The following is a 22,633-nucleotide window of genomic DNA, read 5'->3' as shown; positions in this document are numbered from 1 at the left end:
TAGGGGAAAAATATGTAATGATGGCTTCTTCAATCTAGCAGAGAAAGGTATAACACAATCCAATGGTTGGAAGTTAAAGCTAGATACATTCAGATGGGAAATAAGACATACATTTTTAATAATGAGGATAATTAACCCTTGGAACAATTTACCAATGGTTGTGGTGGATTCTCCATCACTGGCAATTTTTAAATCAAGATCAAATATTTTTCTGAAAACTATGCTCTAGGAATTACTTTGGGGAAGTTCTATGTCCTGTGTCATATAGGAGGTCAGACTAGATCTTCTGGCCTTGGAATCTATGAATGAGTAGATATTTTGCTTTAGTTATTTAAGATTAAAAATATGCTTCTATGCGCCATCTCAGGAAGAAGTAGCATCACAAACGTAGTAAAGAAGTTGAGTTGTTGGCAGTAACAGGCCCAACATTTCTTCAAGGCAGCTTTAGGCCCTGCCAGTATGTGGTAGAAAGGGACTGTGATTTTATAGTTGGTTAGCAAACATACCAGTCTAATGAAGGTTACGTGGTCTTTTGATGCAAGAAGATTGTATAGAAATATGAAAACTTCTTTCAATTCATGATGAGACAAGTTTAAAGGGATGATTTGCTTTACTTGCAGCCCTGGACGTTCTCCTGCCTGCTGTGACCATGAAATAATTATGATGAACCATGTCTACAAAGAAAGGTTCCCAAAGGTAATGAATGATATTTAAGATACCCAGTATCTAAACTAATAGGCAGCATAGGTTTTAAATAAGTGATGTTTTTGTTATGAGAACTAATGATCTAAGCTAGTAATGGCTTTCATAAAGCATCACCAAATTCTTATTAGAAAGATTAAATCACAATAAAAAAAAATGCCTGCTGAGAACTGGACATTCATTTAGCAAAGCTGCTGAACCGATTTTGAAATGAATCATGCTGGTAATATACGCTGACGATTGTCTGGAAAGGTATCACACAGTAGGTTGCAGTTGTACAGTTGCAGTAACTATGTATTCAATTAGTGGAAGTGTCCAAACAAAAAGAAATGTCCTTCACTCAGAATCTTATGTAGCATCCAGAAACATATATTTCAAATCCCTTGCTGGTATTTCTCCTGTTTCCCAAACGTTCATTACATATTGATTTTTTTTATTGTGAAACTCAGTGTACTGTGGGAAGTGCTTGGCTATTGAATGCTAAGCAATGGAAGACTGTTGTCTCCTCTCAAAGATGGGAAACACAACTGTGACCCAAGGTGTGATTGAGTTGCTGGGGGGCACGAGCAGACCCCTCTGTTGTTCTCCAGAGTCTGATTTCACTTAACAATAAAAAAGGTGAGTTGGAAATCTGTTACCATTGCAAAGAGAACCTTCTAAACATGAAGTGAGTGTTACTTCTTCAGAGACTTCTGCCTGAGTTTGCAGAGGGACTAAACAGTAACTGAGGTGTGGACTGCACCATTCCACTCGATGGTGAGATCAGAGCTGAGTGGTATTGGTAAAACAATTGCTTCAGATTTCTCTAAACAGTTCAGCAGGAAAAAAGACATAGTTATACATGTCAACAGAAACAGCATCTGAATTTATGTACTTTAATGCTGTTAGCATGCATAAGGTTTAGTCAGCAAGGGCCAGATTTTTAAAGATATTTAGGTGCCTAACTACCATGGATTTCAGTGGGAGTTAGAGGCCTAAATATCTTTAAAAATATGGCACTAATTCTCTAAGGGAATATTCCCCTGTAAATATTCACCATTATTCTGTGTAATGTGTTCTTGATACAACAAATATAAAGGGTAGAAAACTTCTATGGCTTGCAGTATATGAAGATTAATTTTTTTTAAAAGTAGCCCCCCCCAGGAGTTCGTATTTTGTTTCGGCTCAGTAGTGAAAGTTAATTTCATAGTGTTCTCCTATTTTGTGCATATCAGGAAACCACTGCACAATTCAGCACGACTGGCAGTCCCCATTAAAGAGGCACAGAGTAGAATAACAAGAGGGGAGTTGCTGATCAGCATTGGTAGAATAATGTCGGGGAAACATACTATGCTTGCACCCTCTCTGACTTAGACTAGTGTTTATTGGTTGCTCACTTTCATGATCATCCATTTTCATACATAATGTTAAAAAATTAATTTTAAGCTATTCAGAAATGTATTTAATCAGGGAAAATGTTGTTTTGGAGTGGTAATAATGTTTCAGAAAATACTGATTAAATCTATCAATTTTTTTTGTATATAGGCCACAGCTCAGATGGAAGAACGGCTTCAGGACATTATCACCAACCATTCTCCTGATAACGTTCTTCCCCTGGCAGATGGAGTGCTCAGTTTTACCCACCATCAGATCATTGAGCTGGCTCGAGATTGCTTGGATAAATCCCATCAGGGCCTTATCACATCACGATACTTCTTTGAGTTACAGCACAAATTAGACAAATTGCTACAGGAGGTATGAATCATGCACCATGCAAAGATAATTATCTTTTGTTAAAAAAAAAAATTGTTCAAATATGTTTGCTTAACATTTGTTGTTGTGAAAGAATTATGGATGCTCTACTCAAATAGATGCTGCAGTAGTAAAAGTTCATAGTTGGCTTATTCAATGAGATGACCTGTACAGGAACCATAGGGTCTTACTGTGTTTGACTCGGGGATAAATGGATTATAAAGATTTTAGACTCAGTAACGTTTTGTAATACACTGCAAGTTATAAATTGCCTGTGTCAGTGTGCATATGCACCCCACAGTGATGCGACCCACTACTTCCATCTATTGTGGATAAATACTCCTTTCAGATTATATAACCTACTAATTACTAGCAGGGGTTGAGGCAGCAGACATCAACCCTTAGCCTTTCATTAGCAGAAGGTTATTTATTTATTTAGAAATTTGTAATGTCTCCTTACTCCCCTAAAACCAACCATTAGTGGTAATTAAAAAAAAAAAAAAAGACTTCAGCACAAAAACATTAATACCTAATAAGAGAAAATGTGAAGCCCAAGTTAGCAAATAGGACTTGTGTTGTGACATGAAGCTTACCAAATGTAGAAATGTACCTTTTTTAAAAAGAAAGGACCATATTATTGTCTGGGAGTTGTGCATATGGACTGATGGTACCATGTGCCCCAGAGTTAATCTGGTAGGTAAGTGGATTCTATACAATGACATATACCATGTGAAATTTTGTTAAGAATTCATTGTTTTGTTTTACTTTGATTTTAAATATGCAAAAATGTCAGGCTGTATGTTAAGAGTTTGCTTGTTTCCAAGCTATTCTGATTTTGAGGCAAAACCTGGTTAGGTTATATTAAAAAAAACCAAAAAAAAAAAACCCACTTCTCTTACACTACTTTCCGATGGTACCAAATTTCCTTTTGGACTCCACTTATCTCCCCACTCCCCCCCCCCCCCCAAAAAAAAAAAAAAACAGTGCAAAAATTGGACAACAGTGCACTATTTCTGGATTATTGTTCTCCTGTTGTTATCATTTAAGGCAAATAGGGCAGATTCATGAAGACTTAATTATTTAGAAACAAATGTACATTTGAATAGAATACTTCTTAAACCTTATTGTATGCTTTTATGTTGCCAAAGTGCAGGTAAATTGCTAAATAATTGGTTACAGATATCTATTTGACTTTGCACTACAGTGGAATGATATTGATATTGTTACAGTATGAAGAAATATGTCTTAAGGGCTAAGGGTCACTTGATTTCATGCATTGACAGCATTGATATTACCTACATTGGCCATGATTTCTAAGCCATGTGGTTTACAATATAATGTCAATTGTTCAAAAAACATAAGCTTGTATATAATTTCCTAAGTAATGTATACAAGTGTGTTGCTTCATTTATAACCTTTTCAACCCTATTTCTTTTCGAAGTATTATAACTACTATCAGAGCCAATTTTACAATATTCATCAAAAACTAAGAACATAAAATAATTGCAGGGAAACTTGCCTGTTGTAGAACTGAACTGTGGGAACGTACTTTGGGTGTCTTACTATGCATTTGTTGTCAGCTCCCAGCTGTGACATTCAGTGGAAAACTATGGCTCCTACTGCTACTTGGCATCTTGTGGTTGCTTTGCATAACCAGAGAAAGAGTCCCCTGAGGTTTGAGCAGTTTGATTTAACTGACATTTTAGTAGTGCTATGGTCAAGGTCAGGTTGAGCTGAATGCATTCTTCTTTCACCCTTCTTTCACTTATGTGGAATCTTCTGTTTATATCCCTGTACTTGGTATCTAGATGCAGAACTGTGTAATGTTACTTTTATTTGGGCCAATAATGAAAAAAGAAGTATGCTCAGTCCATTAACGTTTTCCTTGTGGAAGTAGCTGACAGTATACACAATACAAATGTTTGCTTCTTGTTAGTGTTTTCTCAAAGCTAATGGTAGGAGCATTTCAGTGAAATTTGTTCAGTTTTCTTTTAAACTTCACAGTTAGATCAAATTTTCTTCCATTATTTATTTTTTTTAATTATGGTGTTAAGCATGGGATTGCTATTTATCTTAGTATTTTCATGGATTTTGCAACTGCAGATACATAAAACTACATTTATATAAAAATTTTAAGGTTCTAGTTTGTCTGAATTTTCTTTGTATGCATGAATATATGATATAAAACCAGAATAAACAGTAGATGAGATTTGGAATTTATTCTGCAGCTTCTATTATTCGAAGCAAAGAAATTCCTTTTTGATATAGGAGCAAAGGACCATCAATATCTTTCAGCCAGAAGAAAGGACATATGGCTTCTTTTGCATTCATTAGGTATCATAAAGTCTATTCTTTGTTGCTAGACAAGGAAGTTTGAAAGAAATGTGAAATGCAGTTCAGACCCTTGTGAAAATTTTCTTTTAAGCTCTCCCGAAACATATTTTCTTTTGTTACAGATTCTTTCACATAATTATTCCCCTTTCATCTTCTTCTTCTTTGCAGAACTCAATTTCCCATTTGCTTCCTTTACTGCACATGCTTGTACTTGGTTTCTATATGCATGGATTAGCATAGTTTCATTATATTTGTACATCCCAGTGCTGTCATTTTAGAATTGCACAGCCATCATCTAATCGTAGGAAATCAGTTTTCATACCACATGGACGTTGCTTATGTTTATTAGTATATGTTGTCGTATCTTTTATTCCAAAGGATCCTAAAATATATTAAAAAAAAAAAAAATGATAGAGAGGCAACTATAGAAATAGACATATCACCTCAGGGTGAAATGCCGCCACCTCCAAGGTAAAACAGTAGCTATAACAGTACATGTTGGTAAAAACAAAGAATATCCTATCCATATGAAAAGGCAATCACCTTTATTTTGATACTATCATGTTAGAATCATAGGTTTGCACTAATTTTGCCTTGAGGTTATCGTAAAGATGCCAAGGGCTGGTCTACACTGGCGACATCGGTCAACGTGAGATACGCAAGCTACATAACTTAGCTAGCGTATCTCCCATCAATGTACTTACCTTGAGGTGTACTGCAGCGTCTTCATGGCGCTGCATCAATGGGAGGCATCCTTCCATCGACGCTGCCTTTCGGAGAAGTGGAGTAATTGAGTAGACCAGTGAGGACTCTACGATCAACTGACCGGGTCTACAGAGACCAACTCAATTGCTGCTGCTGCATCGATGCCTACTGCTGTGGCAGTATAAACATACCCTCAGTCTTACTCAAATGAAAGGAGAATCTTTGCTAGTACAGCAGGCATTCTGAAAATGAATTACTGTGAATCCTCATTAATGGTTTTTTAAACATAATGCATTGGCTGTTTCAAAAGCTTAAACCATGTTATAAAAGTCTCATATATAATGCCATTTTTAATAACAATGGTATTTGAGGAGGGGCTGAAGTTGATTTGATCACTGTAAAATGTACTCAAATTAGGCTTTGGCCATTATGTAACTAGAAAACGTCTCAACTTAGAATCTACTGGGTTGGCCAATCGTGTCACAAAGTATTAGTCTTATTTGATTTCAGACAAGCAAGAAGTTTCACCCGAAAAATCCTGATTTCATGTAGAAATGATGACATTTTTTACTACAGTGTACTATGTGATTACAAATGTAATAAATACTTTTTAGGTTTTCATTCACAATTCGTTCCATATAAATGTGCCATATGAATTGAAGGTATGCTGTTCCATGTTGTAGAAATTTTGGCTATCTGATCTATGCTGCAAGGATCTCAAATGGAGGCTAAAGACTGTAGTTACAAACTATATTTAATACCACTGACTGTATTTGTTGTCATCATTTTAACATGCTTTCTTGACTGTCATGTTTAATATAAGGGGTTTTAATCATTCTTTTCCTTTGACTCTCTTAGGCTCAAGAGCGATCAGAAAGTGGAGAACTGGCATTTATTAAGCAACTAGTCCGAAAGATCCTCATTGTCATTGCTCGTCCTGCTCGCTTATTAGAATGCCTGGTAAGCTGATGGTTATTGTGAGCAGGACTCTAATTTGTTACTGGTGGAAAGCTTGACTGTTTGGGCTGATATTAAAGGCCAGCTATAGACGTATATTACTTAACATGTAAAAGTGTGTTGCATATTCTTTGGCACTTTCCAAAGTTGTTTTTCGTATGAGAACTCCTGTCCATTAGGATGCTGATAACTTTCATTAGTGCCTGTCATTCTGAATTCTTTTTTATTTGAATGCACTATATCTCATATTGCATGCACAAACTACATTAGAAGAACTTTATCAAAGATGAAGTCAGACACTCCAAAGATAGGAAATACCAGGTGACCTTAATTTATCCTCCTTGTGTGTATGTATTATTATATAGATGAAGAACCGAGGCACAGAGAGATTAAAGTAAAATTATTCATTAATTTTAGATGCCCAATTTGAGACTGCCAGGACCTACTTTTTCAGAGTACTTTGCATTATAAAGCACTTTATATGTTCAAAGTATAGTTCCCATTGGCTTCAGTTGCAGCAGTGAATTGTCAGCACTTCTGCAGATCAGATCCTATGGTCTAAAGTCAGGCACCCAGAAAATGAGAAACACCCAGTTAGTGGCAACTTGTGAAATTTTTGGTTTCAGTGATTGTCCAGCGTCACATAGGAACTCTGTGGCAGAGACAGGGAAAGAATCCAATTCAGCTGTCTTTAGCATGAGCTCCTCCTTTCTCTTCTTGCAGTCCCATGCCTCATTCTCTACACATCTTCCAATTTCTGCAACAAATGAAGCTGGGATTGTACAGAGAACCCTGAGTCATCTGCAGAGCAAGTCCCTTAATGAATGAGGCAGGGATCCTCTGAACAAAATACTATATGATCTGTAATGAAAGGCTATATCATAATACATATGCAGAAGGAGGGGGGCATAGGCAATCTTAATTCTGGCATTTCTTGACTTTTGATTGCTTGACTTAGCAAACCTAATAATGTTCTTTCAGCATAGTCCTGTGTATGTGGTTTCTTAGCTTTTTATAAAAGCAAACTGAACCCCTCCATCCCCACGAATGTAATCATGTTGTGGCATATTGACAACCACGTGGTTCATCAGCAGGGTTGGAACCTTTAAATCCACTGCACAGACCTGTTCCACTTGAGGTACTGGAAAACTGATGGCTGTAGTAGCTTATCATCTTGTATGTGGACCTGTACTAGAGGGGGATGAAATGGACTTTGTCTGGGTTTCAGATATTTGCTGACAGCAGAGGAACGGTGAGACTCAGGAATCTTGGGTGCTGGAGAAGAGTACGCTCTAGTGGGTATAGATTCTCTTGCCCATTGTCCCCAGATATGACCCTTTCTGCCCTATCCCTTCCAGCCTGCCTTTTTCCCAGTCCTGTCTCTTCTCCATCACTGGTTCCTTGCCATAGTTCCATTCTTCACACCTCCCCCGTTTTCTCATCCCAGTCCCATTCTCCTCATCTAGCCAGTCCCAGTCTCCCTTGCACTCATGGCTCCTCATCTGATCTCTCTCTCACCTGCACATGTTTCCCATCCTTACTAGCTCCCATGCTCCTCATCTATTCTCCGTCTCCCCCTCCTTACATCTCCTCTCTTGCTCCTTGCCCCAGTGTTCCCCCTTCCTGTTTCATTGTCTGAATCTCTTTGCCTAGATAGTCCCAGTTCTCCACACCCTGACTCCTTCTCAGCCCTGTTTCCTCACTCCTTCAAGTTTGGATGCATTCATGTGGAATGTTAAGATCCTGATTCAGCAGAACTGAATTATGGGGAAAATGTTTTGTCAGAATTTTTCTGACCAGCCCTACTTCTAACACAGTTGCTCTGAGCCTGGTTAACAGTGGACAGAGAGACTGATGAAGAATGTAAGGGATATGTGAAATAGGTCACATCTGGCATGAGTTAACATAGGAGAAATTGCAGTTTGGGAGGTCATGAGTTTAGGACAACTTTATATTTTAACAAAAAAAGAAAATAACAAGAAAGCTGTACCTGATAACTTTCCTTATTTATTCCTACACTTCCTCTTGTGTATTGTCTATTTAGATTGTAAGATAAAGAGCTTAAATCTAAGGGGCTAAGAAAAGAGGCTTAGGTGTTCTCCTGTTTCTCTAAGGCATCTAACAGCCTTTTAATTATGCGATATATAGTAATAAGATAAGTTCAAGAGGAGTAGCCGTGTTAGTCTGTTTTTAGCAATACAGCGAGAGTTCTGTGGCACCTTAAAGACTAACATTTTTTTGGGCATAGGCTTTTGTGGGCAGAAACCCACGAAGAAACCCTCATCCGATGAAGTGGGTTTCTGCCCATGAAAGCTTATGCCCAAATAAATTTGTTAGTCTTTAAGGTGGCACAGAACTCTCGCTGTTTTAGTAATAAGGTAGTAGATTTTGTAAGACAGTTTTCATTTTCAAATGTGAACTCCCTTGCAAGGTACCAAATTTTCAGTAATATTCTTGCCTTTGTGGTTTAGAGTAGAGCTGATGATTGGTTTTAATTTAATTTTCTTAAAATATAATACAAATTGATTCATTAGAAATACCGTAAAATTTCAGTTAGAAGAAAAATTAGGTTTCTGGGATGTATTTACATTTGTAGGTGTTTATATGAACAGTGGGTTATTTTATAGCATGCCCATATAGGCATGAGAGGATAGGACATCTTCCAAGTGTAAGGTGTAATCACTGTATATAATGATGATCATAGACTATTCAACTGGTAGCACAATGAAAAATTCTGAAAAAAATAATTTCCTGCCCTTTATAAGACTTATTAAAGTGTTCTGTATTAACTGAGCCATGTAGTGCCATTTAAACGGTGGGGAGGGCATAGATTTGCTCTAAACAGTACACCACCCACCAGTCTGTGCCTTCTCTTTCCTGCTCAGGTGCCTCCATCCCTTCCTCCCTCTTGCAGGCAGCGGTGCAAATGGGGTCTAGAGGCAGTTCAAGTCCTTTTTGCCTACTATCTTCCCATGAGACCTTTACACCCATCCCCTCCCAGGAGCCTCCTTCAACACCCATGGGAGACAGAGTCTCCCAAGGTCACATAGATGCAAGAGACCCCTGCCTTTTCCCCTATGAGCCCCTACACCCATGACCCACACCCTCCTAGAAATTTCAAGGGAGTCACCCTACCATCCCTTCCCAGGAGCTCCTGCCTTCCCACCCCAGTCTTCCCTTCTGGCGATCCTCTGGTCTATCCATCCCATTTTGGCACGTTGAGAGCCTGTCACACAGTGCGAGACCTGGGTGCTTGCGCTAGCAGCATTCCCAACCATGTTTATGGTAACTGGTTGTAATGTGCCATGGTTTTTTTTCACTTGTAAAATTGAAAAATTGCTTGGCATATTGCAACTACCAACGGGCAAGGCAATAGAAAAACCCACCAGGCTGGTCAAAAACCAGCCAGGTGGCAACCATAGCTGCTTAAAAATGGTTAGGCTATGCCCTGGATGCCCCTTGGGGCTCCATGGCCTATGGCAGCAATAGTGTAAAACACTGCAGTTTACCGAATGTTACTACTGTTTTGAATCACTAGTAATGGAATCATGTAGTATTGCTTTTAATTAGGTAAGTAACAAAAAGCTAAGAGATGTAAAGGAAGTTTTGATGTGAGAGTTCAGGAGTACAGTTTCTAACAAGGAAAACGATTATTTTTTCTTCTCTTTCAGGAATTTGATCCTGAAGAATTTTACTATCTCTTGGAAGCTGCAGAAGGACATGCTAAAGAGGGGCAAGGGATTAAAACTGACATCCCTAGATATATTATAAGCCAGCTGGGTCTGAATAAGGATCCCCTGGAAGGTAAGTGCATATCGTAGTCTAACCAGCAACTACCAAATCAAGATAAGAAATTGAATTATTTCTGCTATGTTTGTTTGTCACGGTGATACAGTGTGTGTGTCCAGTGATAAATCCAAGGTGGGAGCATTCAGGGGAGGAGGAGGGCAAAAATACAAATATTAACTAGTTGACACCTGTTTAGAGACAAGTTCTGAACATTATTAGCATCTCTAGATTTCTGGGGTGAGTTTCCTTCACAGATATCTGAGTTTATTTTTATTTTTGAAGACTGTCTTGAGTTTTTTGTAGAAATGCAGCCAAATGATCTAATGATGTAAATCTCCATCACTCTAAGATGGCAATACAGATCTGCATGTGCCAACAGTGGTTTATAAGATGGTTGCTGTCCATGATTTGGTCATAGATGAAGCTCCAGATTCTGCATGTGTAACTGAGAATTGGCTGGAGGAAGCAGAGGTATTTTATTAGCCCTGTTGTGTCCTAAGAGGTGCTCTATTCTGTATGAGTGAAGAGAACATTGAGGAAGTGGTGTGGCTGTGCTGGTTGCATTTGACCGTACATGCAGAAGATTTCCTGTTCCCAAACTGTATTTGTGTGTGTCTGCTTTGTTTGAGAGTTCCATGATATGGTTAGCATTCTGTGGTGTCTGAGCAGCCCTGCTATGTTTCAGATACTCGGAAGGTGCTCATTGATTTTCTTGAACTGGCAATCAAATTACAAAATCTTATTGTCCTGGGTGATTTCTGTATCCATGAAGATGACTTACTAGGTTGACTCAAGATCTCATTAGCTGCTGGCTCAATGCAGAAATCTCATCACTTGAGATCTTGTTTTGTGGACAGTGCTAGGGAGAATTAGAATTACACCAGTTTCTTAATGAGACAGTTTCCTCCTCCATTTTGATGCCAGAGTCTACCATCTGCTGACTTGCTTTGTAATTCATTCTTGGGGATTAATGGAAGTGTTTAGGTATCAGAATGCTCTGAAGAAGTTTGCTGAGGGTCAGTGCATAAACCCTGCAGGCTAGAAGTCAGGAAGAAGACATTCATAAGAAAGGCATGAATAATATGTGATGTTTGCCTGCCTGCCTTTTACAGTAATGGTCCAGAACCAAGGGGGATCAGAGACTGGTGAGACTGAGAATGGTTAGAGACGTGGCAAAACTCATGTGGAGAATACCACAGATAGAGACCCATAAGAGGAGATTTGGTAAAATATATAAACGTGAATAATGCGGAGAAAAATCAGTCAGGAGCTTCTCTTCATCATTTCTCAGAATAAAAGCACAAGAGTACATTAAATTGAAAATGAACAAAAGGAAGCATTTTTTCACACAAGACATACTTCGCTTGTGGAATTCATTGCCCAAGATGTCACTGGGACCAAGAGCTTAGCAGGATTTAAAAAAGGGTTGGATATATATAGGGATAACACATTATATATGACTATAGATAGTAAGGATTTAAAAAACTCAAGAGTTTTGGAAGGATGTAAGCTAACTTTTAACTCATGCATGTTAGGAAGAAGCTGCCTATAGGTAGGTCATTCCACAATTGTCTTCTACAGGGTTTCTTTCACTTTCCTCTCAAGCAGTTGGTACAGGGGGTATGTCTTTACTGCAACATTAACTCAGCCTCTCAGTCAGATGTTGCCCCTAACCTCCTTCCTGTCCACACACAAAATCCTCTCACCTGAGTTTAGTGCCGCTTTAAATCTGATTTGGCTTGCCTACCTGGTGGCATGGGTTAGAGCTTGGGTGCCACTTTCACTTGGGCTGGTAACCTACGCGCTTTCCAGTGAGGACAGAGGCTAAATAACTCAAGTGTTGACAGTCCTCTAGTGCCTTCCCACAGTTCTCGCTGGTGCCCAAAAACTAGACCATTTCTGCCACAACTCACTGGGAAAGAATTCATATAATGGCTCAGCTTACTGCAGCTCAGAGAACCATGGGACAGGAAGATCTTTGGTCTGACCCAGTATGGCGATGCCTGTGTTCCTGCTGTACATGTGTGTGGGTGGAATTAGGAGGTTTGATTTTCTGTGGGAGGTTGAGAGTTTGTTCGTGTCTTCTGAATAGCCAGATTTGGCCACCCTTGATAATTGTTACTTACTCCACAAATAGCCCCTGGAAATCATTGAGGCCACATGTGGCATACAACATGAGTAAGGGATCTGGCCCTATGTAAACGTCTGGTAATTGTGAGAGAGGTAGACTGAAGAAAATGAAAAGGACATGGTTTGTCAATTAGGTCAGCCAATTCATACTAATACTCTTTCTGCTACAGAAAGGTGACAAATATAAATACTTTGTCTTTGATTGTACTTTGAATTAGATCCCTTTTATAATTTCTTTTATAAATTAAACTAAGTTTTATAAAATATAACTTCAGTTTTTAAAGGGTTTCAGTGTCAGCCAAATCTATCCGAAAAATGGCTCAAGTAGGGCTGTAATATATAGTGTGAGTTGTTGGGGAAGGGGGATTACTGACCTTTGGTTAAGTGGGAGATTCAGAGAAATGGATTATTCTGTGTATCTTTTAAAGGTTAATGCTTTCTGTAGATTTGTTATCAAATAATCTAGGTCAGCTAATTCATACTAATGCTCTTTCTGCTCCCTACAGAAAGGTGACAAATGTAAATGCCATAACTTGCTTGTAACTGTGGACAAAAAATATCTATTTTTTGACTCTGTATAAATAATAATTTTAAATGTGTCTTTTAAAAAGTAACATCTCCATCCACCATTTTAGTTCAGAAGTAGAGGTTAAAAATATGCATTAGTGGAAATATATATTTCAAGATAGTGATTTCACAAAGGAATATTTGAAAACACCATTCACTCTATCAGAGCATTATACTGAGATCATCATCTTGAAAACTCTTTACATTTTGTATGGAGAAAAGATCCATAATAATAATAATCCTGTAATAGCTGTTTTCAATCAGAAATGTCACACTGAATTACTAAATTGGATTTGCAAACAGTTCATTAAATTGTGTATATAACGTTGGTAAATAGTCACAGAAAGGATTCCTCTCCCCTTGCAGGGAAGCTGCCAGTGTAAACCCTTCTCTACTTTTTCCACCTTTCTTTGCTGCTATGACCATAGTATCTTTTCTTCAAGTGAAATGGTGCATGCGTTACTTGGAGATAATGCCAGATAAATGTATACTGTACTGAAAGGAATACCACAACAGATTCATCACTTATCAGAGACTGGTGGCTGCATTTCCGAAAAGTTCCCTGGGGAGAAATTTTTCCCTGTGGCTTTTAAATTACCATCTTTACCTTTTTAAATCATGAATCTTCAGAAATGGTTTAAATCAATGAAATAAAAAGGGCAGATGTTTAATGGTATTTAGATGAGTTTTAAAAATCTCTTCAGGCATTGCAAAATGGTTCCTTAGTTCCCTGCTTCAGAAGCTGACTCTTAGTTCCATTCCATTACTACCTACTGTTTACAAATAATATGTATTTCTCAGATAATGTTTATTTTGCAATAACTCTGTTTAAAAACAGAACCATTTTTAATTTACTATTTATGAAAGCAATTTGGGCTGAGAAGGCTGTCAAAGGACATTATCTTGGCTTGGTTCTCACCCATCCAGTAAAGGCTACCTCAACACTTCCATTATAATGCCGGCCCTCTTCCCGCTGATTCACAGCTTTATAACTTGGCAGCAGAATTCACTCCAGCTTGAATCTTGTTGCTATAAGAAGTCCTAACCCAGGAGAATTTTTTTCTGTTTAAATTTTTTGTAAATAATTGGAACATTAATGAAAAATGTATTATTGTTCACTTTGTTCCCTTGAATGATTTTCTTGTACTGTTGTAATGCTAAAAAAATCTTTGTTTTTTCAACATGACGTTTTACAGACTTCTGGTTCATATGCTTTATGAATTTTTCTTTTGGGTTTTTTTTTTTAATTTTAAGCAACAGACTTGTCTACATTTAAAAGACATCATCCATACATGGGAGTAACTTTTATAAACCTTTAGTAATTTCTTCACAAAAACTACTAAATTTGTTCTGGTGAATAAAATAAGTCTTGTACAAACTTTAGAACAAGAATATTACAATTATAAAAGCCTCTAAGTATTAAAATATATGGAAATGTACAGATGAGTTAATTTATATAAATATTCCATTATCCTCAGAGTTTACACATTCAGTAACAATACCAACATGTAAAAATTAATCTTACAGATTTCTGGCAACCTTATCTCTGATCCACAGTGCATACTCTTAAACTCTTTCAACACATACTTATGAACTAAAATGTACATCTTCAGTTGTGTAAAGTATGTAATTAACTGTGTATATTATTAAAGTAGTACTAAACTCCCAAGGTTTTTCAGCTACCAACTGCCCCATTTAGCACTTATTACCCTGTGGCGTTCCTATGTCTAGATCTACAGAGCACACTGCAGGGTTCCAGTTTGGAGCCGAGAGGGACAACCAGGTAACTTGGAAACCCTCAGAATCTTAGCACTTCCCCAGGGCAGTAGATGTGGGGTAGCCAAAGATCCTGTTAAACTCCTTAAAGTTCTGAAAAGAAAATGGCTCTTAGATGATCTTGTTAGGCACTTCAACTTTTGATGCATAAAATTTAAAGCATTTAATCCCTTATCTGGGTAAACAAAAAGGGTGTAAGCCAGTTAGCTTCTGTTGCTATAAGACTTCAAGAAGACCAACAAGGACAATGGCTACTCTTACCTACCAGTCATGCCTGGAGGAGGTCCTAAACTCCACAGGATTCTGAGTGACTTGGTTGCCTCCCTTAATTTTCACTACCTTGTCAGTCTAGTCAGGCAGGGAATCCTGCAGAATTAGGAGTTCTTCTTTGAGTGCTGGTCTCTGTGTATTCCACATGCCCATAGTGCTTCTGGATCGGAGATTTCTAGCAATTAGCAATTAGTGCTATCTTTGTCTCCATACTGAGCGTATACGGGGCAGGTGTGGACTGACATCTCGCCAGTTCCTTCTTACTGCCACCTGTCCCGAGTGGGATTTCTCTGTGTCTGAAGCTGCTTCTAGCTTTATCTGTAAATATATATTGTAAATAGTTTTAGCATTTTACTGTTTTTAGTGTTTTTCTAGTTATAGTTAGTACAGAACAGTTTCTTCCCCACCTGGGGACCTTACCCCACTCCCCGCCTCAGGAGAAGAACTACGTTTAGACTCCAGCTCCCCTGTCCCTTCTCCTTCTGCATCTGTGATGAACACCAGCTCTGCCTTTACTGCTTTGAGGAGGCTCACATCAGCACCAAGTGCAGCATCTGCCGCTCCTTCCCTCCTTGAACACATAAGGGCTGAGAGCTCCATCTGAGGAGACACCTTATGGATAGGGCCATGAGACCCCAATTGGACCCAGGATGGGGAGATCCCCTTGTACAATGGCTGCAGGCTGCGACCAGCCATCCAGGGTGGGTGAGTCCTCAGGCATGGGTCCTAAAGACTTAGGTCCGCATAAACCTGACCAAGAGCGTAAGTCATGAATGGGAAAGGATCCGTTGGTACCGGCACCTGCTCCAACTCATAAGATGAAGGATTGGCATTTGCCAGCAACAACTGGGAGCTCCACATTAGATTCCCCTTCGGTGGTATTGCCATGCTCCAAAATGGATCTGCTGACCCCCAAGGTGATTAACATTTTCCATATAGGGCCCCGTAGGACGAGCTCCCTATAGACTCTTCTCAGTGCTTCTCTGTGTCACATTGTGTCTCTGTCAGAGCTCACTGACTGTCTCTGGACAATCCCTGGCCACTCATCTCCCTTCTTCACTTTTTAGTAGTTTTATCCCTTTGATCTGGTAACTCCCAGCCTTGGCAAAACAAGGTTTACAGCATGCTGGAGACAGGATACAGGATCTTTGAAGCCAACAGCTTACCCCATTGTCTTCAAGTGTTTACTTGAAATGGTCTTATTTAGGAAGCCATTGTGTTACTTCCCTTTATGGTGTTCCCACAGCCCTCTCCTGCCAGATAATACATTCACATAGGGAAGTTTTATAACCCAACTATACAGTAACTTCCCCTCACTGCCCCAAGCACATATAGGGTTCATAAAGTTGTTATATCTCAGTATTCAAAACATTATTACATAGTAGCTTCATTTCTGTCACAGATGAATTCATAAAGGCATTGGACAACAGATCGGAATTTCCAAAAGAGATTATCTTCCTAAACTGGAGGATTAAACTGAACTGTAAAGGTTATTCAACCACTAATATAGATAATACAACACTACTGTTAACTCTCTGTTCCAGAGAAGTGACTTTTCATGTTTTAGTTTGGCACTTGCTTCTGTTTGCTATATGTATTCTAAAATGAAGTTTCTATCCTTTGTTTTCAGAAATAGCTCAGCTAGCTAATTATGACAGCGGCACAGCAGAAACTCCAGAAACAGATGAATCAGTAAATGTGAGTCTTCCTGTTACAGTGGTGGCTGATGGTTTTTAGTGTATCAGTTTTAAAAATACAATGATGTGCTAGTTGCATTGTTTCATTACATTCTCTAATAGATTTTGTAAATGGCTAGCTACATAGAATATATGTTAACTTTCAAACTGATACCAAGGTGCATAACTGATTAAAGATAGCAACAAATGATAGTCCAGTTATGCCTTCTGTTTTCAGAAAGTTGTAATTTTCACCATTTTCATAGAATCACTAATGTTTACTTCTCTATATGGAGTAAGCTATTGTGAGAGACTCACTTGTTTTCTTGGCACCTTTTACACTTCTGCTTAATCACTGTATTTTTTTTTTTTTCTGTTTTTGGAAAGAGCTTAAAAATTCTTCCAAAAGTAAAAATAAAAATTTTTGCACAGACTTTTAAGGGCTCCATTTACACAATGATCCAAAATTTGAGAGGGGTACAATACACTGAACAAATAAAAGTGTCAGCAGGTTAAAGTGGTAGTTCGAGATTCGGAAATTAAGCTTTGTGAATAGAAAGACTGTGCATTGAGTTAAAAAAGGTTTTGCTGCACCTTAAAGATGGTATACTAGGACTGTGACTAGTAATAAGTAATATACAATAACCCTTTGCAGTGACTTGTTTAAATCGCCCAAGGTAGAATAAAAGTCAGTGGAGCTGACTAGAATTACTGGTGTATTTAAGGGCAGAATTTGGCCCATTATAATAAAAACCAAACAAACTTATCCATTTTTCTTCTAAACAAATAGACAGAAAACACAGACGTAGGATCGCTGTGCAGATCGGCAGCAAAAAAGGCAAATGCCTTTGGGCTGCATACGTAATTCAGTTCAGTAATAATTAATTGGCATGACAAGCTATACAAGTATTGCTAGGTTGTAAAATAGATAGAATCCTTAGGCATCTGATGAAAATACTTCCAGTATTTTCAGGAAAAGGCCTCAGAGTGTATCTGGGGTTTTATCATCTTATGATTATTCCTGATTTGGTGGCAGGATACCATCTACAAAGGGTTCAGGTGCTGGGATGTGGAGGTAACTGTCCCTCTCTATACAGCTTTGGTCCATCTACATCTGAACTATTGCATAGATCTGGGCACTTAATTATTAGAAATATACCTAAAAACTGGACAGAAGTCAGAGAGGAACAATAAAAATGATGAGGGAGCTGAAGTTACTGACTTAGGAGAAGAGACTAACTGTTAAATATGTATGGCTTGGATAAGCAGTGACTTAGGGGGTCAGAAGTCTAGATATCAGGAAATACTTCATGATAATGTATTGAGTTAGTGTTTGGAATAATTACCCCGGGGAGGTGGTGGAAACCACGTTGCTTAACAAATGTAAAACTAGACTATCCAAAACACTCATAAAATGTATAATTAGGAACAGTCTTGTAGTGGCAAGCAAATGAACCAAGTGACTTAATAGATCTTCACTTCCAATTCCAGATTATGTCATTCTACTAGCATACCCCCTTGCTTTCATGTACTATATTGTTATATATACACCCCATTTCTGCAAAATGGAAAAAACGGTTGTCCCAGACTGACATCAATGTTCGTCCCTCCCCTTTTTATTCTCAGAGGTTCTGCAGACTTAAAAGTTGCAACTTGGCAATACAGGAAAGCAAGGATAATTCATGTAGTGCTCCCACATGGGCCCCCCCCACCAGGGATAGGTTAAAATAATTAGACGTTTACCACTCATACCCCAGTGTCACCTGGTTTGGAGGTACATGCTGTCTTGTACTGATTGAGAGCTCTGTGGAAATATCCTGAACACTCATTGGAGGCATATACACACCACACCAATTCCAGACATGCTCTCGGGAACTAAAACCTCTTTCCCATCTGGCATGTCAGACCTATTTTGAGGTAGGCTATGGGAGTGAAAGTCCTTCACTAAATCTTGGAGCTCTTCAAATAGGGGTCCAGTGGAGTGGCTTCACTGGTGTTCAGCGTTTATTAAAACTGATCCTGAAGGAAATGAAAAAGTTGCTGAGCACATAAATGACAAATCAAGTAGGAAGGAAGATTTCTTCGCCATGCATATAGGAAAGCTTTATATTATTAAGTACTCTAAAAGTTAATTAAGAGTTAAAGTTTCCCAGTGGTGCCTTATGCCCTTCCAGAATGTCGAGATCAGCTGCACTCAAATTGGGGCAACCAGGGTATGAAGAGGTTAGATACTTGCCACCCTACAATGTAACCTTAACTCTGTCCTCTGTGCAATCCCCTAGCTAGTCACCCTGCCCTTACATTTTCTACAGAACACTCAGAGGACATCACAGGAGCACTGTAGGATACAGTCTTAACACTCATCTTTGCTAAGGCAAAACGGGTTTAGGTCAAGCATTGTGAAAAGATGCTATTTACATGCAAGCATTGGGCCTTCTCCACACAAACCACCTCAGACTTGCAAAATGAAACCCCCTGTCACTCTTCCCCTGATGATTCCTTCCAAGGCCATGCCTTCACTTTTCCCTTACTGAGCTCCAGAAATCAGCCTCAGGTATGACACCACATGGTTGATAATCCCCATGAAAGTACACCACTGCTAACACAACCTACAGAACTTTGTGCTGAAATGAGGCTTGTTTGATTCCTTCAAGTCCACATGCATGTCCCGTAAGAGCTATGCCCATCTGCTCCAACATATCCCTCCCCCATTCAAAAAAACTACACTGACACTGTCAGTGCAGATCAGTAAGGGCTAGCATTCAAATCTGTTGATTTGACAACACAAATGACACATTCTTTTACTCCTCCCTCATGTCTGTTTATTATGGTAACGCCCTCCCCACCGCCATTTATTGAACTATGTTTAGTGGCTGATGCCAGTTCCAGAGGGCAGAGTTAAGATGGTATTGTGGGCGTGGCTGAACTTGACATTCTTGGTTTTCAGAAATATGACATTCTGGAAAGACATGATACACCACTGGGCAATCTTTAACTTAACCCTGCATTAAGGTTTTGGGCATTTAATTTCCTTGTTTTGGAGAGGTGGGGAATAATTCTCAGTCTCCTCATGTACCACAGCCCAACTTTCTGTCTCCATTTCCTCTGGTTATCTGGCAATGATTACACCAATCACAAAATGCACTATTCAGTCCCTTCTTTGCATAATCTCCTCATCTCCAATCTCTCTGTCAGTCCAGTACAAGCCAGTTTTCCTACCTCAACCATCCTTCCTAGGTAAAGGTGGGGTGTTGGTGAGGGCCCCACAGGCTGAGGAGCTGGAGAGAGGATTCAGGAACAGTGCAGGGCACTCATAGTGGCAGTGGGAACATTTTTGGAGGGAGGGAAGACATGGGGGTAGCAGTGTGGATATGCGGAATTTTGGGGGACAGAAGTGAAGCCTCCTAGTATCCCCCACTGCACAGCTCTGACCTCCTCCTTTCTAACCCACTCTCCCCTGTACTGCTCCAAAATCTCTGTTCATTTCCCCACTCTGCTCTGACCCCCCATATTAGGCAATGAGTTCATCCATCCTTTGTTAGTACTTATCTATACATCAAGGACCAGATTTACAAAAGTATTCAGGCACCTAAAGATGCACCTAAAGGTGGTTAGCTTTACTTACTGAGTGCCTAAGCAGGTGAGGTGCCTATCTGCATCCTTATATGGATAAATATTTTTGTAAATCTGGCCCCATGCATGTCTGCCAGCAACCCATCACAGAGGCAAGTACATTAATAGATGCAGAACAGGATATACCTTTCTGATGGAATGACAGCTTCTTTCAGAGACTTCTCTAGCCTGTGACCTTGGTAGTTGAGCTGTGGCTGATTGGCCAAAACCATAAACACACTTCATCATGGTTGCAGCCTGAGGGCAGGAATGTATTTTTTTCTGTTTTCTATATGGCTGTAGAGCGTTAACTTTGTTTTATCTCCCTGTTTTCTTAAAAGAGCTCTAATACATCAGTGAAGCTCCGGAGGAAACCTCGTGAAAGCGATTTTGAAACAATTAAACTGATTAGTAATGGAGCTTATGGGTGAGTAATCCATGAGTGCAACAGCTCTTCTGCATTTTGTTTAGCATAATTTTCCATTATTTCTTACTGTAAACAGCAGAGAGGAGAATAAGAATGTGTGCGCGTGCACGTGTGTGCCTGGGTGCCTTTCTAATTCTGGTTTCTATTCCAAATGCATTTCCCATGTTCTTACTGACAATTCTGATATACAAGAAACAATTGAGCCTTCTGCACAGTGTGCTAGTTAGTAACAAAATCCAGTATTGCCAGCAAACAGCAGTGTCATGAATTAAGATAATGTTATTCTCACAGAAAAAGATGCATGGGACCCTGTGGAACGAGATATCACATGAAGCCAAAGATGAAATGTTAAAATGCAGTTTTGAAGAACATTTTAAAAGTCTTAGCTCAAGATTGAAAGAAGAAATTATTTTCAAATTTTGAAATGGAGTATAAGTGAATCTGTAAGGAGTACACTGTTAAAAATTAGTTTTCTTGCCCTAAAGAACTTAAGTTGAAGAAAACACATAAACTGTCTTAATTGAATACATACAGTATTTTTTCCCACTTGACAATAAATTTATACCAGTCAATTTAAACCAAAGATGCCTGAATGATGTTATACAGAGAACTCCATTGGCAGTTTGTCAGCTGGAGGGCCTCCCTCATCTGGATAAAAATGGAGCCACTGTCATCTTTCACTTGGAAATGCAACACACACAGATTCCATGACCCAGCATGCAATGCTCTATCTTGGCAATGCCATGCTGCTCAGTTCAAGATCAGACGTATGTTGTGCCCTGTGGTCTTTTCACCTCTGTACAGAAAAGGATTAAGGCAGGTGCATAGATGCAAACTCCTGGCCTGGGAGCGGCACAAACAATGGACTCAAAAAATGTGGGTATACCCTAAGGTGATTGATGAGCCTACTACCAAAGCAAGCTTGTCTCTGCTATGGGATGATGAACTGCTTCTCGGTCCTGACTTCGTCATGCTGATTCTTGCCCTTTCTGCTCTCAGCTAGAAAGTGGTAGCTGCATTACAGGGCTGAGCGCTTGCTGCAGAATTCCTGAATGTAAAAGAGAAAGCAGCTACAGTCCACTTCTTATCCAGCCCAGTGGAGTCCCATTCTCACTTTTAATGGCCAGAGGCTTGAGGTCATAAGTAATGCCCTTCTCTGGTCACAGTTAGTTATTTCTTTATTGTGACCCAGAAACCAAGGGAGTAGAGGGTATTTCAGGTTGCCGCTTAATCTGCCCTGCATACCAGTGACTGAGTCACTGTGGTACATGCAAAGGCTGTGTCTGTGCCCAGACTTGCTTACACAGAGCTCAGCAAAAAGCCTGAAGAAAATGTAGCATAATTTTAATTAAAACTACATAAAAATCTAAACACAGCTTCCACTACTCAGCCTCACACATATCATCCCCTCAGAGATTTCCCCCCCAGGCACCTCATCACCACATGTTCAATTCTCTCAATTGCCCCAGTACTTCAAAAAGGTCCTCTTCTTAGCAGGTACCAACTTCTGCTGCCACCCTGCTTCACTGGTGCTTGGGTCTCTCTCTCTTTCCCCTGACAGCTGCTCCCTCCTTTCATCATGTCCCCAACTTTTTCATTGGAGGAGAGGGAGGAGAGGGAAAGCACTGACTTGGCCACTAGGTAAAGGACAAAGGGGAATCTTAGCCACTATAGCCACCCAACCTTGGAGGGACTCCTGGTGGGGAGAGGAAAAGAGAAATGGGGCCAGGAACCCTGAGCCTCCAGCTAAAAGGCAAAGGTTAGGCAGGTCTGTCTGTGCCTCATCCGTCTCACGCTCTCAGACTTAGCCGGTCACAGAGCAACATAGCACAGCAAGCCACTGGTATTCCAGAGCAGACAAAAGTTTTGTAGATTTTTTTCTTTTTAAAGCGAAAAGGGGTCTTTATGATCATCTAGTCTGGCCTCCTGCATAATACAGGCCATGTAATTTCACACA

General features: G+C 39.4%; 1 protein-coding gene across 4 annotated transcripts in view; it reads left to right on the top strand.

Annotated features, from left to right (window-relative positions):
- Positions 1 to 22,633, top strand: part of MAST4 (microtubule associated serine/threonine kinase family member 4) — a 414,690-nt gene that overhangs the window by 349,687 nt on the left and 42,370 nt on the right. For all 4 annotated transcript variants that reach the window (XM_067569128.1, XM_067569127.1, XM_067569130.1 and 1 more), the window contains 6 exons: positions 621 to 696; positions 2,227 to 2,436; positions 6,331 to 6,432; positions 10,101 to 10,233; positions 16,592 to 16,659; positions 20,591 to 20,676. In XM_067569128.1, the coding sequence (XP_067425229.1) occupies positions 621 to 696; positions 2,227 to 2,436; positions 6,331 to 6,432; positions 10,101 to 10,233; positions 16,592 to 16,659; positions 20,591 to 20,676 (675 nt within the window). The remainder of the gene's footprint in view (positions 1 to 620; positions 697 to 2,226; positions 2,437 to 6,330; positions 6,433 to 10,100; positions 10,234 to 16,591; positions 16,660 to 20,590; positions 20,677 to 22,633) is intronic.

Source organism: Emydura macquarii, unplaced genomic scaffold, assembly GCF_026122565.2.
Source record: "Emydura macquarii macquarii isolate MOO-44397 ecotype Brisbane River unplaced genomic scaffold, CSIRO-AGI_Emac_v2 contig_2897, whole genome shotgun sequence".
Taxonomy (NCBI): domain Eukaryota; kingdom Metazoa; phylum Chordata; order Testudines; family Chelidae; genus Emydura; species Emydura macquarii.
This window is presented reverse-complemented; position numbering and strand designations above follow the sequence as displayed.